This window comes from Chelmon rostratus, chromosome 10, assembly GCF_017976325.1.
Source record: "Chelmon rostratus isolate fCheRos1 chromosome 10, fCheRos1.pri, whole genome shotgun sequence".
NCBI lineage: Eukaryota > Metazoa > Chordata > Actinopteri > Chaetodontiformes > Chaetodontidae > Chelmon > Chelmon rostratus.
This window is the reverse complement of record NC_055667.1, coordinates 15,343,818-15,368,559: the sequence shown is the minus strand read 5'-3', so window position 1 is coordinate 15,368,559 and position 24,742 is coordinate 15,343,818. Positions and strand designations below refer to the sequence as shown.

The 24,742-nt window shown below is 43.8% G+C and overlaps 1 protein-coding gene across 1 annotated transcript; it reads left to right on the top strand.

The window, feature by feature from the left end:
• Positions 1–1,569: 1,569 nt before the first annotated feature.
• mybpha (myosin binding protein Ha) lies at positions 1,570–23,101 on the top strand. Its single transcript, XM_041945169.1, has 12 exons — positions 1,570–1,816; positions 4,453–4,587; positions 5,008–5,175; positions 11,282–11,370; positions 11,471–11,666; positions 12,071–12,210; positions 12,585–12,744; positions 14,671–14,807; positions 18,622–18,808; positions 19,770–19,832; positions 22,630–22,672; positions 22,766–23,101. The coding sequence occupies exons 1-10, from the start codon at positions 1,570–1,572 to the stop codon at positions 19,808–19,810; spliced, it is 1,500 nt and encodes a 499-aa protein (XP_041801103.1). The 3' UTR covers positions 19,811–19,832; positions 22,630–22,672; positions 22,766–23,101.
• Positions 23,102–24,742: the final 1,641 nt, after the last annotated feature.

The following is a 24,742-nucleotide window of genomic DNA, read 5'->3' as shown; positions in this document are numbered from 1 at the left end:
GCTGTTCTAAGAGATCGTGTAAGAGTAAGGGCTGGGGGGTATGAAAGGTTGAAACTAATTGATAAGTAGCTTCCTCCTGTTCCTGTCCTTATTTGTTTGCACATAATATATGTTAGATACTAGATTACAGAGAGTATTTATTGCTCACATCCTGACTGTTCTTGTTATGAAGGAAGAAAGCGTAAAAAGACGTGGAAGGGGAGGAAACAGTAGTGTAGTGTGAGATATTCTTAAACCTCTCAGCCATGTGCCCCTTGACCCTGACGTACCTCAGACTGCCATATTCTGTCCAGATGTTCCTCTACTTTCCAAAACAGGGTGCTGGTGTAAAGTAGAGACACGATGCCTAAGTCTATCTGTGCCTGAATCACTATTTGGCCTAAAGCTGCCTTTGAGCAGCTTTAATCTACCACACAGAGGCCTCGATTTAGAGGAAACGTCATCACTTCCTCTCACCTACTCTGATGTCACTTTAATGTCGGCACCTTGATGCCCGGGTTCGGGCGGAGAGTGGGTAATCAGTTTTGACCTTTGGATGGTAGTCATGGTGATAAGCTGTTAGTTAAGGATGAAGTGCGTGTCTGCAGTAGATGAGAATGTGTATCACGACCGGGCTGCTTGTGTGACACCATTTTAAACTTTAAGTGTGAAAGACTTGACATCTTTGAGGGGTTGCCTGAGAGACAGGAGCAGCGTAAGAACAGATATTAGCCTGGAGACGTGATGTTGACGCATGTATCCCTGATGTGTTTCCCAAAGTTTAGTTCCATTGGACCTACCACACTTAACCTTATCACGGGAGGGATTTTTAATAACTGGATATCTTCCTCTTTTCACGTTGCTTTTAAGAGCAGACATTTGTTTTTTTCTTATGCAAATATTTGTAAAGGTTTCTTTCTCTTTTGTACATGACATCACTATTGTAAACACTGTAAATAGTCAGTGCATCTGCGACAACAATCACTAAAACGTGTAGAGGTCTACGAGAAGGCATGGCCCCTGTATGCAGAGAACGGGCGTCCTCGGTGGTTTTACTGTCTTCCTCTAGTAGGAAGGAGCACTTGGCTTAAAAAAGGGGGCCTAATAATGGTTGTACGGCATGTCTCTATAACAGCATCAAACCCCATATGTCTAACATGAGCAATGGACACAATAAAGTCATGCCATTCTTCACATCACTACCTGTCTGGGCTGTCTGTTTACATGAAGTTAGCCACTAGAGGGCGCTAATTCCACTTTATGTAATCACTAATGAGGCTTTATGACCATTTTCTCTGTATGTGCTGCTTTTTGTCATGGCAACATGTTATTTTAATTAATAAAATGTGAGTTGAATTACTTGTTCAGGCGAAAAAAACGTATTTACCACTAAATGAAGCCAGTATTTTTTCCTGCCTGCATGGGTTACAGCCCCTAACAGGGATGAGGATGTGAGTGAAGTGTGGAGGGGGCGTTAAAGTCAGGGAATGGGTGGAGTTGTCTCCAAGCCCACCGAACCTCACGCTATATATATTACTTAAGACCCCCGCAGGCTCCTTCATCCAGAGGGACTGGTCGTCTGTCAGCACGATGCCAGGCAAACCTGCCCCCATCAAGAAGGCCCCAGCCAAGAAGGCTGCCGCGAAGGCACCTGAGCCCGCCCCGGCGCCCGAACCCGCTCCCGTAGAGGCTGCACCTGCGGAGGCTGCACCTGCGGAGGCTGCACCCGCCGAGGCTCCCGCTGAGGCGCCGACCGAGGCAGCTCCCGCAGCCGAGGGAGAGGCTGCCCCCGCCGCCACGGCTGAGGACACACCCGCCGCTGAAGGAAGCGCTCCAGGTACCTGAAGGCACCTTAATGATGGCGAAAATCCCTCTTGAGGATTAAAGTGTGAAGTTAACTTTAGCAGTCATAGGAGGTAAGGCAAGATCCGAGGTTTGAAACTGAGCTGGAGTCAAGCTGCTGCTTTAGTGAGTAAATAATGTGGCAGTACAGAAGAACAACAACACCAGGCGGAAAATCCAAATTTACTTTCATGAAAGGTACAATATTAGGGTTTTTTTTCAAAATGTTTGAGAAATGGTTTATAGTGTTTCTATCATTGTGTCCACCCCATTTATATCAATGAGGTACAGTTCAAAAGCAGCACAAACTGCAGCCTCCAATTTATTATTATTATTATTATTATTATTATTAGTAGTAGTAGTAGTAGTAGTAGTAGTATAACCCTCATGAAGATTTTTGTAACTATGGTTTTTAGCTAGGTGTACCTATTAAACTGGCAACAGAGTATACACGTACACTTTGAGAGATATAATTTTTGTTAAAAAATAGGCCATTTTTGACTTAACATTGGCTAATCGTCCTCTTTTCACTCAGTAATATTGTGAGTTGTCTTGCGCTTGTGGACACCGTGCCTCCTGTAATATAAAGCCTCTGAGATCCAGCAGAGGATCAGAACATCGTGACAAATTCGAAGCATGAAAATATACTCTTTTTGCATGATGCTAAAAATACTAACACCGAGTCACAGCACATGCAGCAAAGGAGCTGGGCTGCTGCAGCGACTGTAGTGCTCATCACTCTGCAGGAGCTTAAACCGTGCAGACTTTAATATTCCTTAATGCCTTCCCTCTCAAAGTGCACTGTAAAATGAGTGTATGGATGCATGTATGGAGTGGATGGTTGACACCTTGCAGCTTTGCAAATTAGAACAAATTGAAACTATAGATGACTGAAAATTAGTACAACTAGAAGTCACTACATTAGTAAATTTCCTGTTATTCACCTTTTCTCTTGGATCCACTGTAGATCGTAGCAGCACAAAATGCACAGGACTTAATATGATGAAATGGATCCACCAGTGCCTGCATCACCAGCCAGGAACTGGTAAACCCAGATATGAACCAGTTACATCTCTCTCCAGACCCTGGTTAGTGAAGTACATCAGTGGTGGATGCAGTCGAGTGACTGGTTTTGTTTTTGCCTGCTAACCTCAACATGTAACCCCTAACTTCAGCCACAGCCAACGAGGGAGGCGCTGATTGGACAGCTCCCGCTAAGGGTAAACACACACCGCGGGCGGCCCACACACACAAGCTGCAAAGCATGATGTGTGTGTTTGTGTCCCACTGTGCACCACATGTGGTGTGTGTGTCTCTCACTCATGATCTGCTGTGATTTCTGTCTGTAAATGTCATCATGTGCAGGTTTTTAACCAACCCCAGAAGTGGACATGCTGTGTATCTATCAGAGGCTCAGAAATCTGTTCAGGAGTCAGTTTTTGGGTTGTAAAATCTGTTTTTGTCACTGTGATTATGGAAAGCTTTGTCTCCACTGCTCTGTGGAGTGTATCTTGATCAAATTAGCTTGAAACTGTTTGAGTCCCACTACGAGTAATGTCATCATGTACGTCACTAATTGGCTTTCCTAATGGCATTTTAACGCTAGCTGCTGCGCCCGCTGCTGAAGACGGTGCTGCTGCTCCCGCTGCAGATGCTCCCCCAGACGGTAAACATAAACCACCACACAGACATTATCACTCAACCGCAAAATTCACTGCAAACATCTCATCAGACAAGTGCCATCCATCATGCTTCCCCCAGCTGTGAGGACTAGTGGCTTCTTAACGACCTCCTGATATCTTTTCCAGTGAAAATCCACAGTGATTGACAGGTTGAAATGTCACTATATGGAAAAGATGCTGTGGACATTCATCAGGTCCCCATTGCTGGGTTTCTAAAAGCGACATTAACCTCCTGCTTGTTTGATGCTAGCTGCTCCAGCAGAAGCTGCCGTAGTTGAGGAGCCGCCAAAGGCCCCCACGCCTCCACCTCCTGCAGGTAACGCCAACATTTACGCCCTGCTGTCAGCTTGGTCGCGCTTTGAACGCCCAATCAAGGTTAATGACAGATGTTTTGAGAGGGACAAGCCAAAGATGTTCAGTTTGCTATCATGCATGACAAAGAAAAGCATCAAATTCTCACTTTAGCAGCAAATATTTGACATTTTTGTTTTATGAATGATTAAAACCAGGATTCATTTATCAAAATAGTGCAGATTAAAAGTGCAGCTCTACGTCGGCTGATGACTCAGGTTGTTGAAATGGATATACAGAATTTGAACTAGGTTTGAGAGCAAAGGCCACGTAATTAGAGCTGAGACGATTAGTCGAATAATTGATTAATTGATCAACTGAGAAAATGATCTGCTTTTCTTTGTCTTAAAAACCAAGTATTTTTTTTTAGTTTTCAACCTTTTGTGGACAAAATAAGACGTTGCCTTGAGCTTTAGGAAAGTTTGATGGAAACCTTTCACTATTTTCTAAATGATTCATTGATTAATCAAGACAATAATCTGCGATCAATTAATAATGTCAGTAATCGTTAGTTGCAGTCTTACATGAAATCATTGTTTTGGGTATTTACTGTATTTTTAGTGTCATTTCAGTTGACTGTCGTCCACTTCTCCCTCAGTCCCCACCAGCGCTCCTCTGGACGTAAGTGTGGAAGATGTGAACGACTCCAGCCTCACCATTAAATGGAAAACTCCAGAGGCCATCGGAGACTCCGGCCTGAGCGGATACGCCGTCGAGTACCGCAAGGATGGAAGTGAGTCACTGTTTGTTTGTGTGTGCGAGGCTGCACCTGTCCCCGGAGTGTCAGAGGGCAGATAGACTCATAGCCGGGTCCAGGCCGTATACGGCAGGCAGCATTTCACCGGCTGTCACTGTATCTCCTGACACCACTTTTAGCTGCGCTCGTTTGCTCAGATGACAGCAGGCCGTCTGAGATTTCACCATGGCGGCCAAAGTGTGCTCCTTATGGTCAGGATGTTTGTAAACTTGTGTCGACAGCTGATAAACCACTTAACATGTCCAATCAAGGGGTGTTTTATGCCTCTGAAATTGGAAAGTGTTGTTAAAAAAAAACAACCTGCAGCTTTATTAAGATATCGTGACATGTGTACTTTTTGAAGTGGAAATTGCTCTAAAAGCTACACACTGACACAAACCCTGGGTTTCCCTGCAGCATCAGACTGGGTGGCTGCTCATGAGGAGTTGACCCCAGCTAACCGCTACTGCATCAAGAATCTAACAGCCGATGACCTGCTGCATGTGCGCGTGGTGGCCGTAAACCCCGGTGGCCGCAGTGAACCGGGTACACTTGCTGGGCCTGTGCCAATCCGCGAGGTTGCTGGTGAGTAGGAGCCAATGTCATCTCTCAGAACGCACCAAGTGTTAACTTCAAGGGAAATCCCAAACAGCCCAAACTACAATTGTGAGCTTCTATTTGTAGAAACTTTTGCTGTTACTGTGCTTGATGAGATTAAAATATGAGATCTGAAGACCTGCACATGAGTGTAACTCTGTCTAAAAGTGTGCAAAACGTCCCAAAGTGCTGTTGGTTTATTTCCACAAAGCACCTTAAAAAAGTCAGCTGATACTTGAGTTGATATTTTTTCACCAGCTTGTAAAATGTCCGTCTCCGGCCTCTTTATCAGGATCTCTCTGATAGTTGTAACTTATGACCTTTCCTTAAAATACTCATGTTGCAACCAGGGAGGCAGAGGTGGTATTAACTGCCGGGGCCTCAGATGGACTGCACAGATGTATGCACATAAATCCCGCAGGTGCTGACAGGACCTTTCATTAGCTGTAAGTCATGCTTTCACTTGACCACACTCTTTCAGTCGTCATTGCAGGTGTGACAAATACGCAAATAAAATAATAAGAATGATGCATTCAGTTGCATTTTTATTTTCCTAAATGAAGAGCAGCAGTCTGTGGACCCTTGTTTCTCACTGTTAGCTTCTTAAAGAGCTAAAAGAGATAAAGTAACAAGAATAATAAAGTTTATCTACGTAGTACTTCAGTGATTTAGTCAAAATGAGGAAAATGCACACCCTCACAAAATACAAATATGCTTCTATATGTATAGTTATACACAGTTTGCATATAAGTCCAGAGAGGAGGACATTGCTTTCACTCTAGGTTTGACATCTATTGCATTTTATATGGCAACTTGAACATTAATCGGCAATTAAAAAGTTTACCTGCAGAATTAATTGCAGGTGATACTAATGAGCTTACAGCATGTTTAGGACATTAAAAAAAAACCTGAGCAAAGATAAGAATAACCATGCCAGGATAGAAAGTCTTTCCTCTTTAAATATACAGGATCTGCTGCACTGCTGCACCAGTCCTCCAGATGATTTAATGGAAGACTGACTCAGGCAAAGGAAAACATTTGACTAATGAGCCATCTGGACTGGCCGCCATATTTTTTACTGACTTAACCCTGTCACTGTCGCTTCACGGTCTTTAAATTTATGGCCGTGCCTCTGGCGCTGTCCTGTTGTCCGCCACAGAGATCACATAATGGCATCACAGCAAATAAACAGTCCTTAATATAACGAGTTCTTAGCGTTTACATTTTCATAGCGAGTGAATTTTTAGCCACGCCAGTGACATGAGGTGACACGTGGCAGCGTCGGTCCGCCACTTTGGTCCAGACTGAAATATCTCAGCAACTGTGAAATGGATTGCCATGAAGTTTTGTCCACATATTCTTGTTCCCCTCGGGATTAATTGTAATAGCGAAATAATGCTCTGGTCCGATCATCAAATCAAAATGTCATCCACTAAACACCTGCAAAACTAACAGCGCTCTTATCAGCCTCAGCTCGTGTTTAGTGCTAAGTTATCAAGTTTAATGCGAACAGTCGTATGAGAAATTGACGTAAATACAGTCTAAAATTATATCAATAAAATCAGGAACTATCTGATCAGAGAATGAGTGAACAACACAGCAAATCTGACCAGGCATTCAGTGCCGCCATTCAGGACCTGACAGAGTTCAGTACTGTATCAGTATTGGGGTTCAATATCAAACCATGCTCTATAAAACACCGTCCATCATCTAAAACCATGGACTGTATAATACATACAGTGCCTATCATAAGTATTCACCCCCTTTGATGTTTTACCCTTTTATTGCTTTCATAAATCAATCATGGTCAATAAAATTTGGCTCTCTTAACACAAAAATTTATTGGAAAAAACTCTTTAATGTCAAAGTGAAAACAGATTTCTATGAAGTAATGTTAATGAAATAAAAATATATAAATAAAAATAATTGTTTGCATAATTATTCACCCCCTTTTTTATTTAATGGTCTAATTCAATAGAGGTCTATCAAATTGTTGCCAATAGTCTCACAATTAGTGAAATGAAGATCACCTGAGTGGTGTGGGTGTGTTTCAAGTGATTGAGTTGTAAAACACCTGTGTCTGAAGGGTCCAGAGAGTGGTTGATCAGTATTCCTGGCTAACATTACACCATGAAGACAGAAGAACACTCTAAGCGACTCAGGGAAAGGGTTATTGAGAAGTACAATTCAGGGGATGGTTACAAAAAAATTTCCAAGGCACTGAACATCCCCCGGAGTTCAGTGAAGTCAATTATCAAGAAATGGAAGGAATATGGCACTTGTGTGAATCTGCCTAGATCAGGCCGCCCTCGTAAACTGAGTGACCGTGCAAGTAGGAGACTAGTGAGAGAAGCCACCAAGACCCCTACAACTACTCTGAAGGAGTTACAAGCTTCAGCTGCTGAGATGGGAGAGACTGTGCATGTAGCAACTGCTGCCCGGATTCTTCACCGGTCAAAGCTTTATGGGAGAGTGGCAATGAGAAAGCCACTGTTAAAGAAAAGTCATAGATCTCGACTAGAGTTTGCCAAAAAGCAAGTGCAGGACTCCATGGTCAAGTGGAAGAAGATTCTTTGGTCTGATGAGACCAAAATTGAGCTTTTTGGCCATCAGACAAGACGTCATATTTGGCGGAAACCAAACACTGCACATCACCAAAAACACACCATCCCCACTGTGAAGCATGGTGGTGGCAGCATCATGCTGTGGGGATATTTCTCAGCAACTGGACCTGGAAGGCTTGTAAAGATAGAGGGCAGAATGAATGCTGCAAAATACACTGAAATCCTGGGGGACACCTTTTTCAGTCTGCAAGAGAACTACGACTTGGGAGAAGATTTATTTTCCAGCAAGACAATGATCCAAAACATACTGCAAAAGCTACACAGGAATGGTTAAAAAAGAACCAGGTAAATGTTCTGGAGTGGCCAAGTCAAAGCCCAGACCTCAATCCTATAGAGAATTTGTGGCTGGACTTGAAAAGGGCTGTTCATGCCAGATACCCACGCAACCTGACAGAGCTTGAGCAGTTTTGCAAAGAAGAATGGAGCAAAATTGCAGTGGGCAGATGTGCAAGATTGATTGAAACCTATCCACACAGACTCACTGCTGTGATTGCAGCCAAAGGTGCATCTACTAAATACTGACTTAAGGGGGGTGAATAATTATGCAAACTATTATTTTCATTTATATAATTTTCTTTTATTAACATTACTTTATAGAAATCTGTTTTCACTTTGACGTTAAAGAGTTTTTTCCAATAAATTTTTGTGTTGAAAAAGCTAAATTTTATTGACCATGATTGATTTATGAAAGCAATAAAAGGGTAAAACATCAAAGGGGGTGAATACTTATGATAGGCACTGTAGTTGATGGAACACATTGGTTTGTGCACTATTGTTTTGAAGCCTTCAGTTTGGCATTACAGCATCCATATTTGACCATATTTGGAGGAGAGGGTGGAGCTGGTGAGGATACGCGTTGCCGCACCTCCATTCTGACTGATCTGACTGAGAACCCCAAGGGCGCGCCTTGGTGACAACTTTTTTGTCACAATGCAGCCATGATGTAAAGCATACCCTGCTCTATCATCTGTTTTACTCTAAATGGGAGCATCATTTACAGAATAAGCATCATGCTGTGCTGGAGAAGAAACTAGCGATTGAGACCATGAACTCATTAGGAAATCAAATAAGTGAGAAGTAGAGTAATTTTCTCAAAAGCTTACATCCAGTCAGACTTTTTTTGCAGCCGGTGGAGTCGCCGGTGGAGTCGCCTCCTGTATTCTTTGTAAAGGCCTCTGCCTTTACAAAGAATACAGGTTTAAGACACTGGCTTCACTTTGTGAAAATGTTTGCCACCATTAAGAAGAGCAAATTTGCAGTTATTTCTTTGTTGCTATCTGTGATTAAGTGTAACAATGCCACAAAAACTACATGAAAGGTGCTAAAGGGACACTTTCAGCCTCCTCCTCTCCTCTTTGTTTAAGCTGACATTGGTTTTATGACTGGGGCCGTGAATTTCCATCAGCCCTGACACTGAGTCACATTGAGGTGTAGGGTAGACCTGAGCTGGCATGCCCCAGTTATCCACTTCCAGCGCACTGGCTGTGAGGGTTATTTCCTGGTCGGGGTTCAAACTGCTGCGAACAAACAGGAAATTTAAGGGGAGAAATGCTGTTAGGCAACCAGCAGTGCTGGTCAACTGAGGGGAGCGAAACACAAGCCTAATTGACGGATTCTGGGTGGCCCATTGGGGGTAAAACCAGCTGTGTGTCCTGACCAGACAACCATCGACATGTACAAGCGTCTGATAAAGACATGCCGTCCTACATATGCTGAAAGCCCCCCACAAAGACACTTTATCCGGAGACAAAGACAGATTATAGATTGTTTGCAGGAGGACTTGCTGGCTGCTGGACGCTGTAATGCCAGCAACACTTCTGGGCATTGCTGGGAAGTGTGCTGATTAGCGCGGATTACTGTTTGAGCCAAATCTGGAGGCAGACCTGATCCTCATGGGGAATGATGGTTCCAGGAGCCGGATCCCTGCAGCAGTGCTGTGATGGCAAATGTCAGAGAGACACATCGGGCAGGAAGCAGGTTAGATGGGGAGCAACAGAGGGAGAAGGTGCGGCAGCTAAGCTAAGGTTGACGCTATGCGAGTTAAGAGGACGTTTTGAGTGGATGAGAAGGGTGAAGAGAGGTGATGGGAGGCCAGCAGCTATGTTTCATGCATCCTGTAAGCCCCGAGAGCTTTTCAGACATTTGCTGCTTATGCAGAAACATGCAAGGGATGCTGTCCCTGACACTTAGCACCGGGCCTCAAAGAAGCCTTCCAGCATAGTGCCGAAGTCCCAAAGTCCCAACTACAGTGCAATTTAATCCACATTATATTATTCACAGCTAGAGCACACTGGCATTTAACACACTTGATTTGAGTGGCTACAGTTTCCAGTCTGTTGCCATTTGGGGTTTCTAGATGTGATGTTTGACCAATCCACTCAGTTGAAAGTGATGACATCGTCCCGCTGCTCCTCTGTGCATGACATGAGGGAACACGTGTCGGGGTCCATCCAAGGGTCTCATCACCGAAGCTATTTTAAGAGCTGCTGGATGCAGGGTCTTCCTCTCTTGCCTCTTTCTACCCAGATACTGTGCTTTTCCTCTCACGCACAGAAACTTTCCGATGTCCTTCTCTGTGTGTGACTACTCATAATCATCAATAAGACTGGGGCATGACTTTATTATTTCAGATGTTGTATCGTGAAAGTAACACTGGAAACACTGGTATCAGTTAATTTATCTCACTTTATCTCAGAAAGTCCTATAAGATTAATAAAAATCCTTAAATTCAAACTCTATATCTGTATGTTTATTGTGGCTTGTTGTGGGTATAATAAATTGAGAAGTGTCAGTGCTAATAATTATTAATCTTACAAACTAACTGGGGCTGCAGCTAATGATTACTTTGATTATCGATTAATAGTTTTAGAAAATGTGAGACAAATTAGAGATGTTTAGAATTTCCTGAAGCCCACAGTGATGCCTTCAGTTTGCTTTTTGGTCTGATCAAGAGTCAAAAAAGCAAAACTGTTATTCATACAGCAGAAAAGCAGCAAATCATCACATATTGAAAGCTGAAACCAGGATTTTTTTGACTTGAAAAATGACTGATTATCAAAATAGCTGCAGATTAATTCTCTGTCAATTGACTAATCAATTAATCAACTACTTATTGCACCTCTAAATCTTTATTTACAACATTTATACTCAAAACTTTGCTATCAAAACTAATGGAATTGATGTTTTTATGATAAGTTTGCCTCGTTGGACAGTATGAACTGTCTTACTCAATATTCTCTCCTGTCAGCTTCCTGTCAGCAGTCTGGTCCATTGAGGTCTTGCTGACCTGCCGTTTTAAGCATGCAGGACTTTGCTGTTTATTCATACATTACTGTGTGTATGTTATGATTAAGTACATCCGTGGGTGCCCAGCTGCTGTAAATTAACCAACAGATCAGTTAATCAGAATGGAAACAGGTGATGACTGAGGCGGAAGACGACCATGTCTGACCTGACTTCTTGTTTTTCAGACCGCCCCAGGATCCGCATGCCCCGTGCCCTCAGATCCCGCTATGTCAAGCAGGTTGGAACGCAGATCAACCTGGTCTTCCCCTTTATTGTAAGCCAGCACATACACACACACCGTCTGTGTAGTATACACATACAGCGTACAGCTGGCAGTCGTTACACTTTACCCTGCATGTTCTCCTACTCGTCAGGGAAAGCCCAAACCTGTGGTGTCCTGGCTGAAGGACGGTCAACCTCTGGATACAAAGAGGGTGAACATCAGGAACAGCGACAAGGACAGCATCATGTTCATCCGCAGCGCTCAGAGGGAGGACTCCGGTGTTTACGAGATGACTGTTAAGGTGGACAGCTTTGAAGACAAAGCCACCCTCACCCTTCAGATCGTGGGTGAGTCACACATGCGTCGTGTTTACATTCAAACACACACATGAACACACACCTGTGAGCGCGCGACGTGTAAATGATGACTTATTTCAGACCTCCCCGTTGAATCTGCTCAGCTGTTTGCCCGGCTGAGTTGTCGACTTGCAGGTTGTGAGACTCGTGACTTGCTCTGCCAGAAATTCGAAGCACTGGCTAACATGCATCACACCTCTAACAATGATGCCCTTTGACCGCAGAGTGTTTGACCCTGCTGTCAGCTGCTGCTGTTAAAATGTGCAGAGGCATTACCGTGCAAATATATGGTCCACATCCGATCCACCATGCCGGGAGCAGACACCTTTCATGCTTTGAGGGACGCGCCGGTTATGATTTTAATCCTTCATAAATACGCTGTTGTGTCCCCCCAGAGCTGCCCGGCCCTCCTGCCAGCGTGAAGCTAGTGGACTCCTGGGGCTTCAACGCTGCTCTGGAATGGACCCTCCCCAAGGATAACGGCAACACGGAGATCACCGGATACACCGTCCAGAAGGCCGACAGGAAGACCGGGGTATGGCAGATGTTCACATGCAAACACACCGGTTCCAATCACGCTGCCTGACTGCTTGAAGTGGTGGGCGGATTAACAGGCGTTAACGGGAATCCCACACAGATAACTGTGGCGTGGTTTTGATTCATATTTCAGTGTCTGATTTCTCTCAGTGATGCTGATAGATAGATGTGTCACACGCGATCAGGCCTGTGCTTTAATTATATTCCCTGTTGTGGCTGTCCTTTCATGACAATGACTTTGTGAAACGAACAAGCGTGTGTCAGATAGCTGAGCATCCGAATCATAATGAGCAGTGAGGAGGGTTAGGGGTTAGGTAGGTAGGTCGGTAGGTTTCAGAGTCTGTGCTTTTACTGTTGTGTCTCCGCCTGAAGGAGTGGTTCACGGTGCTGGAGAACTACCACCGGCTAACCGCCACCATCTCAGACCTCATCATGGGCAACTCGTACTGCTTCAGAGTGTTCGCTCAGAACCAGGTGGGCATCAGTGAGTCCAGCGCCGTCACCAAGGGAGTGGCCACCATCCAGAAGACAGGTGACCTTCTTGACTCACTACTGAATTGTTCAGGGTCAATTTGTGGCTACAATAAAGAGTTTAGTGGCAGGGCTTCAGCACAAGTGGGTACTTACAGTTTAATGAGCTGCAGTAAGTCTGTGAGAGTCTTGAGTGTGTGTGAGTGTGTGAGTGTGTGTGTTTAAATGGAAGACTTGAGGAGTGGAAATGGCCTTGGCACTACTTTAATCATAAGTGAGTAGCTCTCTTGGCCCGTGATCAGCTATTACTGAAATACATTTTAAGAGCCTCTGACAACATTAAGACAGCTGGCAGAGCAAATGTAGCTCTTCCTGTTTGTGTGTGTGTGTAAGTGTGTTGTGTCTATGCGTGTGCGTGGAATATGCAGCTTTATCTCCATATTTAAATGAGCACCGCTTCTCTATGAAGGCTGGCTTTACACTTTCCAGCGTGGTCGTTCAGAGCATCTACAAACACATTTGATCTCTGACGTGCTTGGACATCATGCAGTTGGTCAGATGCAGTCCATGCATCTGACTCGACAGCCTGAGGAAAGATAAACTTTGTGCATTTTGTTTGGATATTACTTCAGGATGGATAAACCAAGCAGGCTGATATATCGACCAGTATAACGTTATTTAGTCAGCGTATAAAGTATGAGGAGCAAGAAACTGCAGTTCAGAAACGCCATGGCTGTGTTTGTTTTATTTTCTTCAACTGGAATATGTCCTGCTGAGTAGATATATTGATCACAATTCCTTAAAACTGCTAATTTAAAGGAGCATAATTCAGGCTTTAATAAGACTTAATCCTGCTGCTCCTGCACAACCCTCCTCCAGTTTGAACCTACAGGGACAGGAAGTGTTTTTGTTTTTTTATTTTTTTTATTTTTATTTTTTCCGATTGTGCCATGAAAAATTACCAGTCATGATAAAAAAAAAATGCAATACTGCACAGACATGCATATGATGCATTTATAACTGATTCCACATATATAAACCACAAAAAATGTTCAAAACTTCAATGCAAGACTGTGTAACTTTTGAAAGAAGAAATATCACATTCTTCCTCGTAGATAAATTGCTCAGTTCAACGCAGTCAGGGGGGCTGCTGCTGCAGCCTTAGTTGGTCTGGTATGACCAGTAGCTAGTGGTGGCTAATGTAAGCTAATGTTATTTCTGTATAACGACCGTTACTGGGTCACTTGGCTGCCCTTATGACTCTTCTCCACGTCTGCTCCTGTTTCAGTAAGGAGAGATCAGTTGCAAGTGTCTAACAGGACATTTATTGAGGTTAACCTCAGACCCCATCGACATGATGTGTCTTCATTTAGCACAGGCCCGTGAAGACAGGTGGGATAGGTGGGATCCCCTGGAGACTAGATGCTAGAGCCAATGGAGGCAAGATGAAACCTCTCAGATCATCCTGAGGGACAAGGTGGTGATGGGGACACGGCAAGTTGCATAATCTTTCATCTGAAAGGATGGGATATTTAAAGAACAGCACCTGCGGACAGATCAGCTTGTGCGACCCCCGGAGAAAGATCATTGGCCAGATGTGGTTAAGTCCGAAATGTGAATGAAAGGGATTTTGACAGCTTGTTAGGGAAAGCGGAGGTGTTGGAGAAGGGAAATAGAGGGAATTCCCAACAGAGAGAAAATCAGATGGGAAAGATCTTCCTTATTGAACTTTATTACATGAACATTTAGCATTATTGTCACTTGTGGCCACAGTGGCCGCTGTTCATCAGAACCTACATACAGCAGTATCACTTTCAGACACAAGGAAGCCTCAAGCCGCAGTTAACCAGTAGTTGTACGCTGCAGCTGCTTCACAGTAAACACTGTCCTGTGCTGTCAGTAATTACCGTCCTCAGACAGGTTTTGTAATTTTACATATAAGACATAGTCGGCAGAGAGGTCTTAAGCCGGGTCCATGTCTTCACAGGTATTGTCTACAAGCCTCCCGAGTACCAGGAGCACGACTTCAGCGAGGCACCTAAATTCACCACCCCCCTCAGTGACCGCGCTGCCACCGTGGGATACACCACCAAGCTGCTGTGTTCTGTTCGTGGATGCCCCAAGGTCAGACAGACACCCCTGTAGTACATCTTATCAGTCTATCTTTTCCTGATAGCTGATAGCTAACGCCAGTGGCTCAGATCTTAAACTATGATTGATTGTTTGGAGCACCTGCTCACTGGGGAAACACCTGGTTTTGGGATATTTTTCATATTTCAGGTGGCTGATTTTGATTCTATTTCCCTGATCCAACATTTGTTATTCTATATATAAACAGTTGTGTTGTTACCGGGGAGCCTCGATAAATCATTTGAGCGTGTGGTATACTGCCTCAAATGAGGTATTAATGTCACCGCTATAAAGATCCACTGTAGAAGTGGGGCAGGGCTTACATTGGAATGTCTGTGTGAAGTTTCAGTATGTCTGTCACTGTTCTTGGCGGCTGCTGCTCTGGTTAAACATATCTTTACAGTTGCCTGGCTGACGCAGTTGGCTTAGGTGGCAGGCCGTGCTGGAAATGCAGTTGATTATGCGTCCTAGCTGTCCTTGGCTTCTCTCACCAAGGACAGCAGCGGTTGGACACTGTGCACACGTCACCGCAGTTGAGACAAATCAAACAGGGAGAGAGGTAGGCTCGGACTGCGCTCAGCATGCCTGGTTGCCCCTGAAGAGCCTGAATTCGACTACATCAGCAGGCCTGTCACGTTAACGATATATTGTCCCAGAAATAATAACAATAAACAGTCATTTTAATGCAAATAAGGAATAAACATTTAATTTTATAGAATATTCAGATATTGGAATGTGGGAAAAAGTACTAAATATCCATCACGGTTATGTTATATTGTACAATAAGTTGATAACATAATTATTGTGACAGGCCTGTACACAAGCCAGTGCAAGGACTCGAGTGAGGAGGGACTGGAACCAGCAGATATTCATGTTTCAGGGACTGCCGAGAGGGTCCAGAAACCTCGGTGTGGATTTCTTAAATGTGGCATGTGTTGATAATTCCCAGAGCTGCGAGTACAGCATGTTTATGGCTTACACAGTGAAACCCTGGCTCATCACCGAGCGGATGCCTGTGTTTGAGAAGAAGGTCCCAGTTGCTCATTCGCACCCCGAAACTGGGATCTATAAACGTAGACCATCTGTGGCTAAATGAGTCTTCTGGGCCTGTCCCTGTGGACCAGCAGGCTTCAGTTCTGCAATCAGAGCAAGCGAATCGTAGCAGCTGTGAGAAAACAGACCCGCTGATCATGGAAAGAGAGGCACTGAATATGAGAGAGCCACACACTCAGAACGTGTACTTAACCCTCGTTTGACCCTGTAACTGTGACACTGCTGTCACAGGTTAATGCCTCAGTGTCAGCATTCACGCTTGACTTTATTTCTATTCAGTTATATAATTACGTTAAGTAAAATCTCATTTATCTCACCCACTCATGCACACTCACCCCCTCTCTCACTATTTTATGTCTGTATTTATATAACTTCTCTAAATTGCATTATTATCACAGGTGGGCTGTAAGTGTGTTGTAGCATGTGTTTATTAAGCCACTTTCTCCTCTCTGGCTCAGAGTCCGGATCGCATTGAGAGCTGCTGAGGAGGCCTAGCAGGAAGGCATGTTGTGTGATAAGTTGTCCTGCTGTCTGATAACGAACTGTTACATATAGAGGCATATAGTGTGGGGAGCTGAGAGGGAGAAGGGGACAGGACAGATAAGCAGGGTTGGCCAAACAAGAGACAATGATAACAAGCTTAGCCTGTTGTCCTGTCATGGCTAAGTGGAGATGTTGCTGTATCACTGTAGGCACTATTTTTGCCACCTCTCCAGACTGTAGCAGTGCTATCACTGTGGCTTCCATCCTCACACAGGCCCAAAAACAGAAACATGATGGGGGAGAAAGGAAGATAGAGTGATAAGAGCAGGAGAGATGAGTGGATGCATTTACCTCGTCTTTATTTCTGTCAATTAAACCGGACTAAGGTCTCTGTTGTCATGTTGGTGCACGGTACAGAACGCAGTGTCATATCCAGCGTACTAATATTTTTCTGGGGTGCACTGAGGTGGTTGCCTTGGCTGCGTCACTTTTGTACCTTGGTGACTCACCATGCCCCCCAGTGGAAGGAGAGGTGCAGCAGAGGGTGTGGCAACGCCACAACTGAATGTGCCTCACATAGAAAGCTCAGCACAATTTATTTGGTGTAGCAGGTGAAGGTCTTACCTGTCCTTTCTTTTGAGGCACCCTAAGGCAGCAGGTGTCGGTAGTCTCTCATTGGAGTAATGTTGCACGCTGTCAAATCTGAAATACGCACCGCAGATCTGCTGGTTGAATTTTGTGCAGCAAGCATCAGACTGTTGCAAAATACCAATAGAGCCCTTATGTGCTCATTCAACGTGTTGTTCTGATGAATTATTCTATGGCTTTTACTGCATATCAACAAGCACATTGTTCTCAGATCAAGTAAACATTCCTTATTCAGGTTTAGCTTCACCAAATGGTCCTCATATTAAAAGGTCAACGGCGATCCATCCTGTAGTTGTTGATATTCTAGTCTGGACCAAAGTGGTGGACCAACCTGCAGACAGACCAGCAGTGCCACCTGCAGTGAAGCGCCACCAGCAGGCCGAGGCTGTTTGCTCATTGAAGGAAACTATGGTCTCATGTGATCACATATTTTGGAACGATGCACCCAACTGCCCCAGTCATGTAGAACCTGCAGGTCTGCAGGTCGTATGACAAGTGTGGTAATGCCATTACATTTGTTGAAGGTGTTGGTTTGCAAGGCTTAGATAGTCGGTATTTGGTCTACTGCAGAGGATGAAATGTCCACCACCTCCATCAGAGAGGGCAATGGAGGTGGAGGGACTCAGCGGATGACATTAGTTTTCACCTACACTAAGCAGGACAAAAACTTTCAAATCAAATCCTTCCAGATGTTGAATCCTGCTTCTCCTCATCCTGGTACTTGCATAAAAATGTCAAACTAGCAATGTCAAACTGATTAAATTGACACCTGATGAATTCACTTTTACTCATCTTCAAATGCTTCAAATTCTTACATCAGTTTGTTTGTTAATATTAATTTGTAGATCTTAAAAATCTGTCGGTAAAATGTCCTTTTTTAGCTTCTAAACGTATACGTCAGGCCCCAAACTCCCTAAAATAGAAGAACCAGCTATATCGTTAGCAGCAACGCATATAGCTAAATATGTTTCACATCATCAGTGAGGAAGAGTTGTCACAAACTGTTCTGAAATGCATCAGCTGATGTGAAATCCAATAACCAGAGTCGCCTTGCATGAAGCTGGACTGGGAGGAAATCCACACACCGAGAGTGTCACTGAAACCCGGAGCAGCACATACCCGAGGTCAGGAAAGAGACTTGAGCTACTCCAATTCTACCCGACTGTCACACTCAGCACAGACTGTCTAAACTCACCAAAGACCAGCTGAATGTCCAGTCCAGCTCTGATTCACAGGGCTGTTCTCGTGAATGTGTGATATTGGGTTTTCTAGCAACATGTTTGACTCGGGAGAGGGAGGAAGCACATTGATTAATTTGGATGTCTGATACAGGAAAGACTGAAAGGCAGTGTGGTGATGGTAAATGCTACTGTTTACAACAAAATCCCCCCTCCATCCATCCATTACAGAGTTTTATAAAGTGTTAAAACACTTTACAGAACTCTTCAAATTTTTCTAAAATGGTAAATGGTTAAACTGTGTTTTATTCTTTTGTGTGAGACACTGATGGGTGAAAGTTACCCTAAACCTCCAATGTTCCCCTTAGATCTGCTGATGTTTCACAAATCAGCAGGTACCGCCGTGTCGATGGTGAGTTTTTAATTGTCTGCCCTCCTCCTCTCAGCCTAAGATCGAGTGGCTGAAGAATCAGATGATCATTGGTGACGACCCCAAGTTTCGTCAGATCTCTAATCAGGGCATTTGCTCCCTGGAGATCCGTAAGCCCTGCAGCTTCGATGGTGGTGTGTACACCTGCAGAGCCAAGAACGCCCAGGGAGAGGCCACCGTGTCCTGCAAGCTGGAGGTCAAACGTACGTATCTGCAGACACACGAGGGGTAGAGTTTTCCTGAATACAGTTTAGATCTACTGAGCTTACAAAAACAGCTAGCCTGGCTCCAAAGGCTAAAAAGTAATATCTTGTTTGTTCAATCTGTACAGAACACAAAATGTAAAAACGTGTTAACGTGTGCTGAACTTTAGAGGTGCTGGCAGGTGGACTTTGTTTCCTCTGAACAGAGCCAGGCTAGCTGTTTTCCCCTGTTTCTAGTCTTTATCTTGACATTTAACGTACAGTCATGAAAGTAGTATCGATCTTCTCATCTAACTCTCAGCAAGAAAGCAAATCAGCATATCCAGTAGCGGAATGTAACTAAGTACATGTACTCAAGTACTCAAGTGCAATTTTGAGATCCTTGTAATTTACATTTTATGCTTATTATTGTGCTTTTTACTTCACTACATTTGTTTGACAACATTAGCAACTAGTGGCTTTGAAGATTCAGATTATGAATGCAAAAAATTAATCAATTAATACATTGTCATATATTATATAGATTAAGCTACCCAGCAGTATTTAAAGGAATTAGAATTAGCTCCAATTTTACCAGCTGCAACATTAGCAACACTTACACAATAATAATGTTACTCTGAAATTGGCCATTCTGCATAATGAGTACTTTAAGTATATTTTGGTGCTGACACTTATGTACTTTCACTGAAATGAGAGTTTTTACTTACTGTTACTTAATTTTGAATGCAGGTAATACAGTATTTTTATACTGTGATATTAGAACTTTAACTTAAGTAAAATAATGTGAATACTTCTTCCACCACTGAGCGTCTCCCAAAATATATATAACTCTTCCTACAAATGTTGGTCTTGAATCAGTTTGAACCTGTTTTAGGTTCCAGTTGATGACTACAGTTTCAGTGTAATTGTAATAACTTCACTCCAGTATAAAAACATAAACTGTATATTCCTCTCCAAACAGAGATTGTTCTCTCAGATGCCGACAAGGAGAAGAGCAAATAAACCAACACCCAAACCTGCAGAGGTAAGGTCACAGACGAATATCCGTTCCTGAGCCAGAGAGACTGAGGCTGCTCAGGCGTCCAGTGCTTCAGACACCAAATGTGTCACTAGTGGGAGCACGTGGCATCGCTAAACATTTCCTCATGAGGAAAATATCCTTTAATGACGTGTGGCCACCATCGCTAGCGCTGCTCGTCACACAGCTGTTATGCAATGAATTACAGCGTTCTTAAACTCAAAGCATCAAATGAAAACCAATAACAACTCATTTGTCCTTCCCTCTTGCCCTCTTCTTTCCTTCTCATATGTGTCACCCCACTTCTGCCCCCTCCTCCTCTGTACATCTCGTACGTTGCGAGCCCTGCTTTTGGATGTGGTAATGTGGCAAAGATTACTGTCCGTCCAATGGAAATACCGAATTTGATGTTTTTGCAGCTTTAACGTCTCTATTTATACCCCCGCTATTAGGCAGCCATATTCGGGTTTTGGTATAGGCACTTCCATTTAAGCTTTTTAAATGCTTGAGCGGTGTAGCCTTTCATGGAGCGTCAGTAGGCTTTGCTCGCAGTGTCATTTCAACTGCTGCCAAGAGAAGCAAGTGGTGAGAGACAGTGGCAAGACGGAAAAAGACGAAAAGGAGGGACAGAGTGTAAAAGCTGGGGGGGAAAGGCCATTTGAGCAGAGGCGTAAGATGAAAGAGAGGACTGAACGTGCTGGTAAAGGGACACACAGGATAGCTGAATGTTGTAACAGAGTGAAGGATAATGGTTTTATCTTACTCTAAAGAGCATGCTACTGGTTCTTTATACGGCACTGTGAAACACTAGCACTTTCCATGACTGCTGTACATGCAGAACATGTGAGCAAGGGGGAGATTAGATCAGTTAATAGCGTTCAGATGGCAGGTCCCTCATATATCTCCTCTCCTTACTGACCACCTCTTTGCCGTAAACTGGACTATAATCCGTCCTCTCCTAAACTTCATTAAAACACACATTAATTAAGTGAAGGCAATTGCTTAAGTGGCACATTTATATGTGCTGCTTTTAGTGTGATTAGTCTTGGACATGCAGTTTTGTCATGATTTACTTTTCTACCCTACTGCCATCACATTTATATGCAGTTAGAATAATTTATGAAGAATAAAGGGCAAGGCTTTTTTCTGGTATCTTTGGGCTCAGGATGAGCCTCTGTGGTGAAGAAATGTGTTTTTGTGGTATATGTGAATTTAAGATGCTGTCCAGGTAATATTTGAATATAATATGGTATAAATTTTGTTTAAATTTGACTGCGTCTTGGAATTGTTTTGGATACAATTAGGAAACATTGGCTATGGCTATGCGTGACCATGTGATCAAGGCATGACCAAGGTACCGTTGCTGCTTACATGGGCATTTCAGAAATTAGACTACTGCAACAAAAAGTGTGGAATAATCAGATTTTAAAGGATAAGGTTGCAGGTGATCTCTGTTCTTCTTATTGTAAACAAACCCCATAAATGGGCCAAAACCACCGATGTGTTTGTCTCCAGCACGTCTTTGCCTCTCAGCCCCAAGAACGCTTCTTCTTACTAAAGCTGTGAATCTTAAAAGATGGGTCAACAATGTATATTTTCACTTTAAAAAAAGGTTAATTACTGGCAACAGCTGAACACTGTAGTTTTTTTTTGTAAACATTATTCAGACAGAGGTTAATAGTGTATTTGGAGTGCCGATGAGTGTTTACAGCAGCAGGACCGTGTACGCGGGATTGACTTTCAATAAACTTGGACGTGTTTATGGGAATGAAGAACGTCACTCAGTGCAACAGCGAGGCTCACTGAGGTGTTTCTTTTTATAGTTTTTGGACAACAAAGGAAATCTATGATACAGAGGATTAAGATATATCCGTCTTTGCAACACAGGAATTTGTTGCTGGCTTTCGTCTTTTCTCTGGATTTACCGGCAATAAAAAAATACATAATATCATCAGACTTGAGTGCATGTAAACATGAACTACGACTGAACTGTGTTTATGTCTAGTTGACGTCAGTTATAGTTCACACGTGGCACAATATGACCCCCGCCAAACTACATCCACCTTGAACGTAGGGCCCCTGTTCCTCGTTGTACTTGTTTGACATTAACACATAAACTGGATGCAGTTGTTGTGCTACATGCTCACTACAAAGCTGACCTTCAGTGCGGGCAGGGACGCGTGTGTTCACACTATACTGCAAATGGGGTCACATGCCTGCCTGACCGATCCTCGACGAGGCTCCAGTGATCAGATCTTAATGCATCCTCGATGTGCTTCGATGCATTCACACCTGTACTTACAGCTGTCCACTTGTGATCAGATTACCAAAGGCCCGTTTTTCATGCCAAGTGTAAAGTGCGGCGTATAGATGACGTGATCGTGCTTGCAAGTCTGTGCAGGGTGTCGGATGCGGTCCCGTAAGGCACAGCCATACATGGGAGGGCCCCTCAAGGGGGGAAAACGAGGGATTAGGCAGGGAGTGCCTTTGGGTGGGGGAGGGGGTGGCAGGTGATGTCAGCGCGATGCTCCACAGCTTCTAAAAATTACTCCAGATGATCTGACACACAGCCAAACTCTTCACATTACCATGAGTCGACAGGCCGAGTAGAGCGCTGCGAGAAGAAGGGAAAATGGGCTAAGAGGGCAGAAACCGAGCCAGATAATCCTCGATGGAAAAAATCTGTCACACACACACACACACAACCTCAACCATACTCACACACACATTCGTGGCTGAAGTGATTATCAACACCTCATGACCTCATTTAACCCTCTTCTTGCTTCAATTCTCTCTCCACCAGCGCTTTTAAATGACGAGCAGAAGTTCAGGTCTTATGTTTTAAGGTGAGTTTATTTGTGTGTGTGTGCGTGCGTGCGTGCCCACATACCATAAATCCCTCTAATCCTTTCTGTGTGTCTCTCTCTTATATTGCCCAGAGTGTTTGAGGAGGTGTAAGAAAAAGTCGCGGCTGGCTGTGCAGCAGTGTGTACATAATGAAAAAGAGGACAGAACAACATACCAACATCTCCATATCCCTCCCCCTCCTCCCCCCTATCCCACCCACCTACCCACATGTACCGGACTCACTCACTCCCCCCAGTACGCAGGGAAGACCCACGCCACCCAACCCGCCCAGTTTGCCAAATGTTGTATGTTATTTTAGTTGGTGACATGTATGTAAGGCTATATTTACCATGTGTTTTTTCTGCCAGTCCATGTGCTGTTTGTTGCAGTAAATATACTGTATGCACAACCTAATAAAACAGTGAATCCTTGGACATGCTATTGCGATGACTAATAAAAACTGTATTTTATATTATCGATTATATGGATTTCTACACAAATTTCAAGACACTATATGATGCTTACATAAAATGCTACGCACTACAACCACAGGACCAGCTACTGAGCAGCAGGCCTTTCTTAATAATGCTCTTTTTCATTCCCACTGCCTACAATAGGCCACCACTGCCCACCAAATCAGTGACATAGAAGTGGTGTTTTTAGGAAGAAACTGAGTGCTTGCATGCTGGTTATTCCTTCTTGTCCTTGACTCCAGAACATCATTGGAATCCATTATTATTGCTGTGAATCCAAGCTAACGACAGCTGCAGACCTTATTGAAGCAACAAGCTACAAACTTTTCAAAAACACTTTTGTCATGTCTTTGGGTCAAAGACATCAGTATTTTCATAAGAATAATAAGTGAGTAAAAAAGGTTTTAAATAAGTTAATCGATGGAAGTAAATAAGTTAAAAATGTATGATAAAAATGGTTAAAAGTTATGAAGTGAGACCCCATAAAAGATTGGTTGTTTTGGTCACACCAGATCGCTCAAAAAATGCAAGATGTTCAGAGACAAACCTATAGAGGAACGTCAAGCCCTTCTCAAAGAGCATTGCATTTGCTACAGGTGTTGTGGTTCAGTTCAGCACATGGCCAAAGATTGTAAAGTGGCAGTTAAGTGAGTGGCAGTTAAGTGAGTGCAACAGCGCCAAGCACACATCGGCACTTCATCCAGGTCCTACTCCTCTCCCAAAAAGTGCCATGCCAGGAAGTGACGAACAAAACAAAGATGAAGAGCAAACCGAGAACCCTCCTGCAGTCGTATCCAAGTGCACTGAGGTGTGTGGTCAAAATAATAGCCCACGGTCTTGCTCTAAGATCTGTCCATTGAAAGCCTATCCAGGAGGTCAGAAAGATAGCGCAATCAATATGTATGCAGTGATCGACGAACAAAGCAATAGGTCCCTGGCCGGGACAGAGTTCCTCAACTTGTTTGAAATAAAAGCCACACCTGCGCTGTACACATTGAAAACCTGCTCCATTAAAGCTGAAACTACTGGCAGGAGAGCTGTGAACTTCTTCATACAATCCATGGATGAAAGAACAGACATCCGGCTGCCTCCTTTGATTGAATGTGATTCAGTGCCGGATGACAGAACTGAAATACCCTCTCCCGAGACTGCTCAGCGTCATCCCCATCTGCTCCCCGTTGCAAACAAAACCCAACCAGTCGACCACCACGTTCCAGTCCTCTTACTACTGGGACGGGACATCCTCAGGCTGCATAAGGTTCGCGAACAAGTAAATGGGCCAAATAAGGCTCCTTATGCACAGAGACTGGACTTGGGTTGGGTTATTGTGTGTTTAGGGAAGGCTCACAGCACATCAAACCATGCCACAGCAAAGCACTCAATCAGTCACAAAGAGGAAGGACACTATTGAGTTCACACAAAACACAGACAAGCTGGGTCACTCTGTGTTCAAGAGATCTGAGTCAGATGATAAGGTCGCAGTGAGTGTCTATAGATGACAAAACTGGGTGCAAGAACATGGCACTGATGCAAGACAGTTTGTTGAGAGACAATTTTATGTTGATGATGGACTCACATCAGTTGCCACATCAGAGG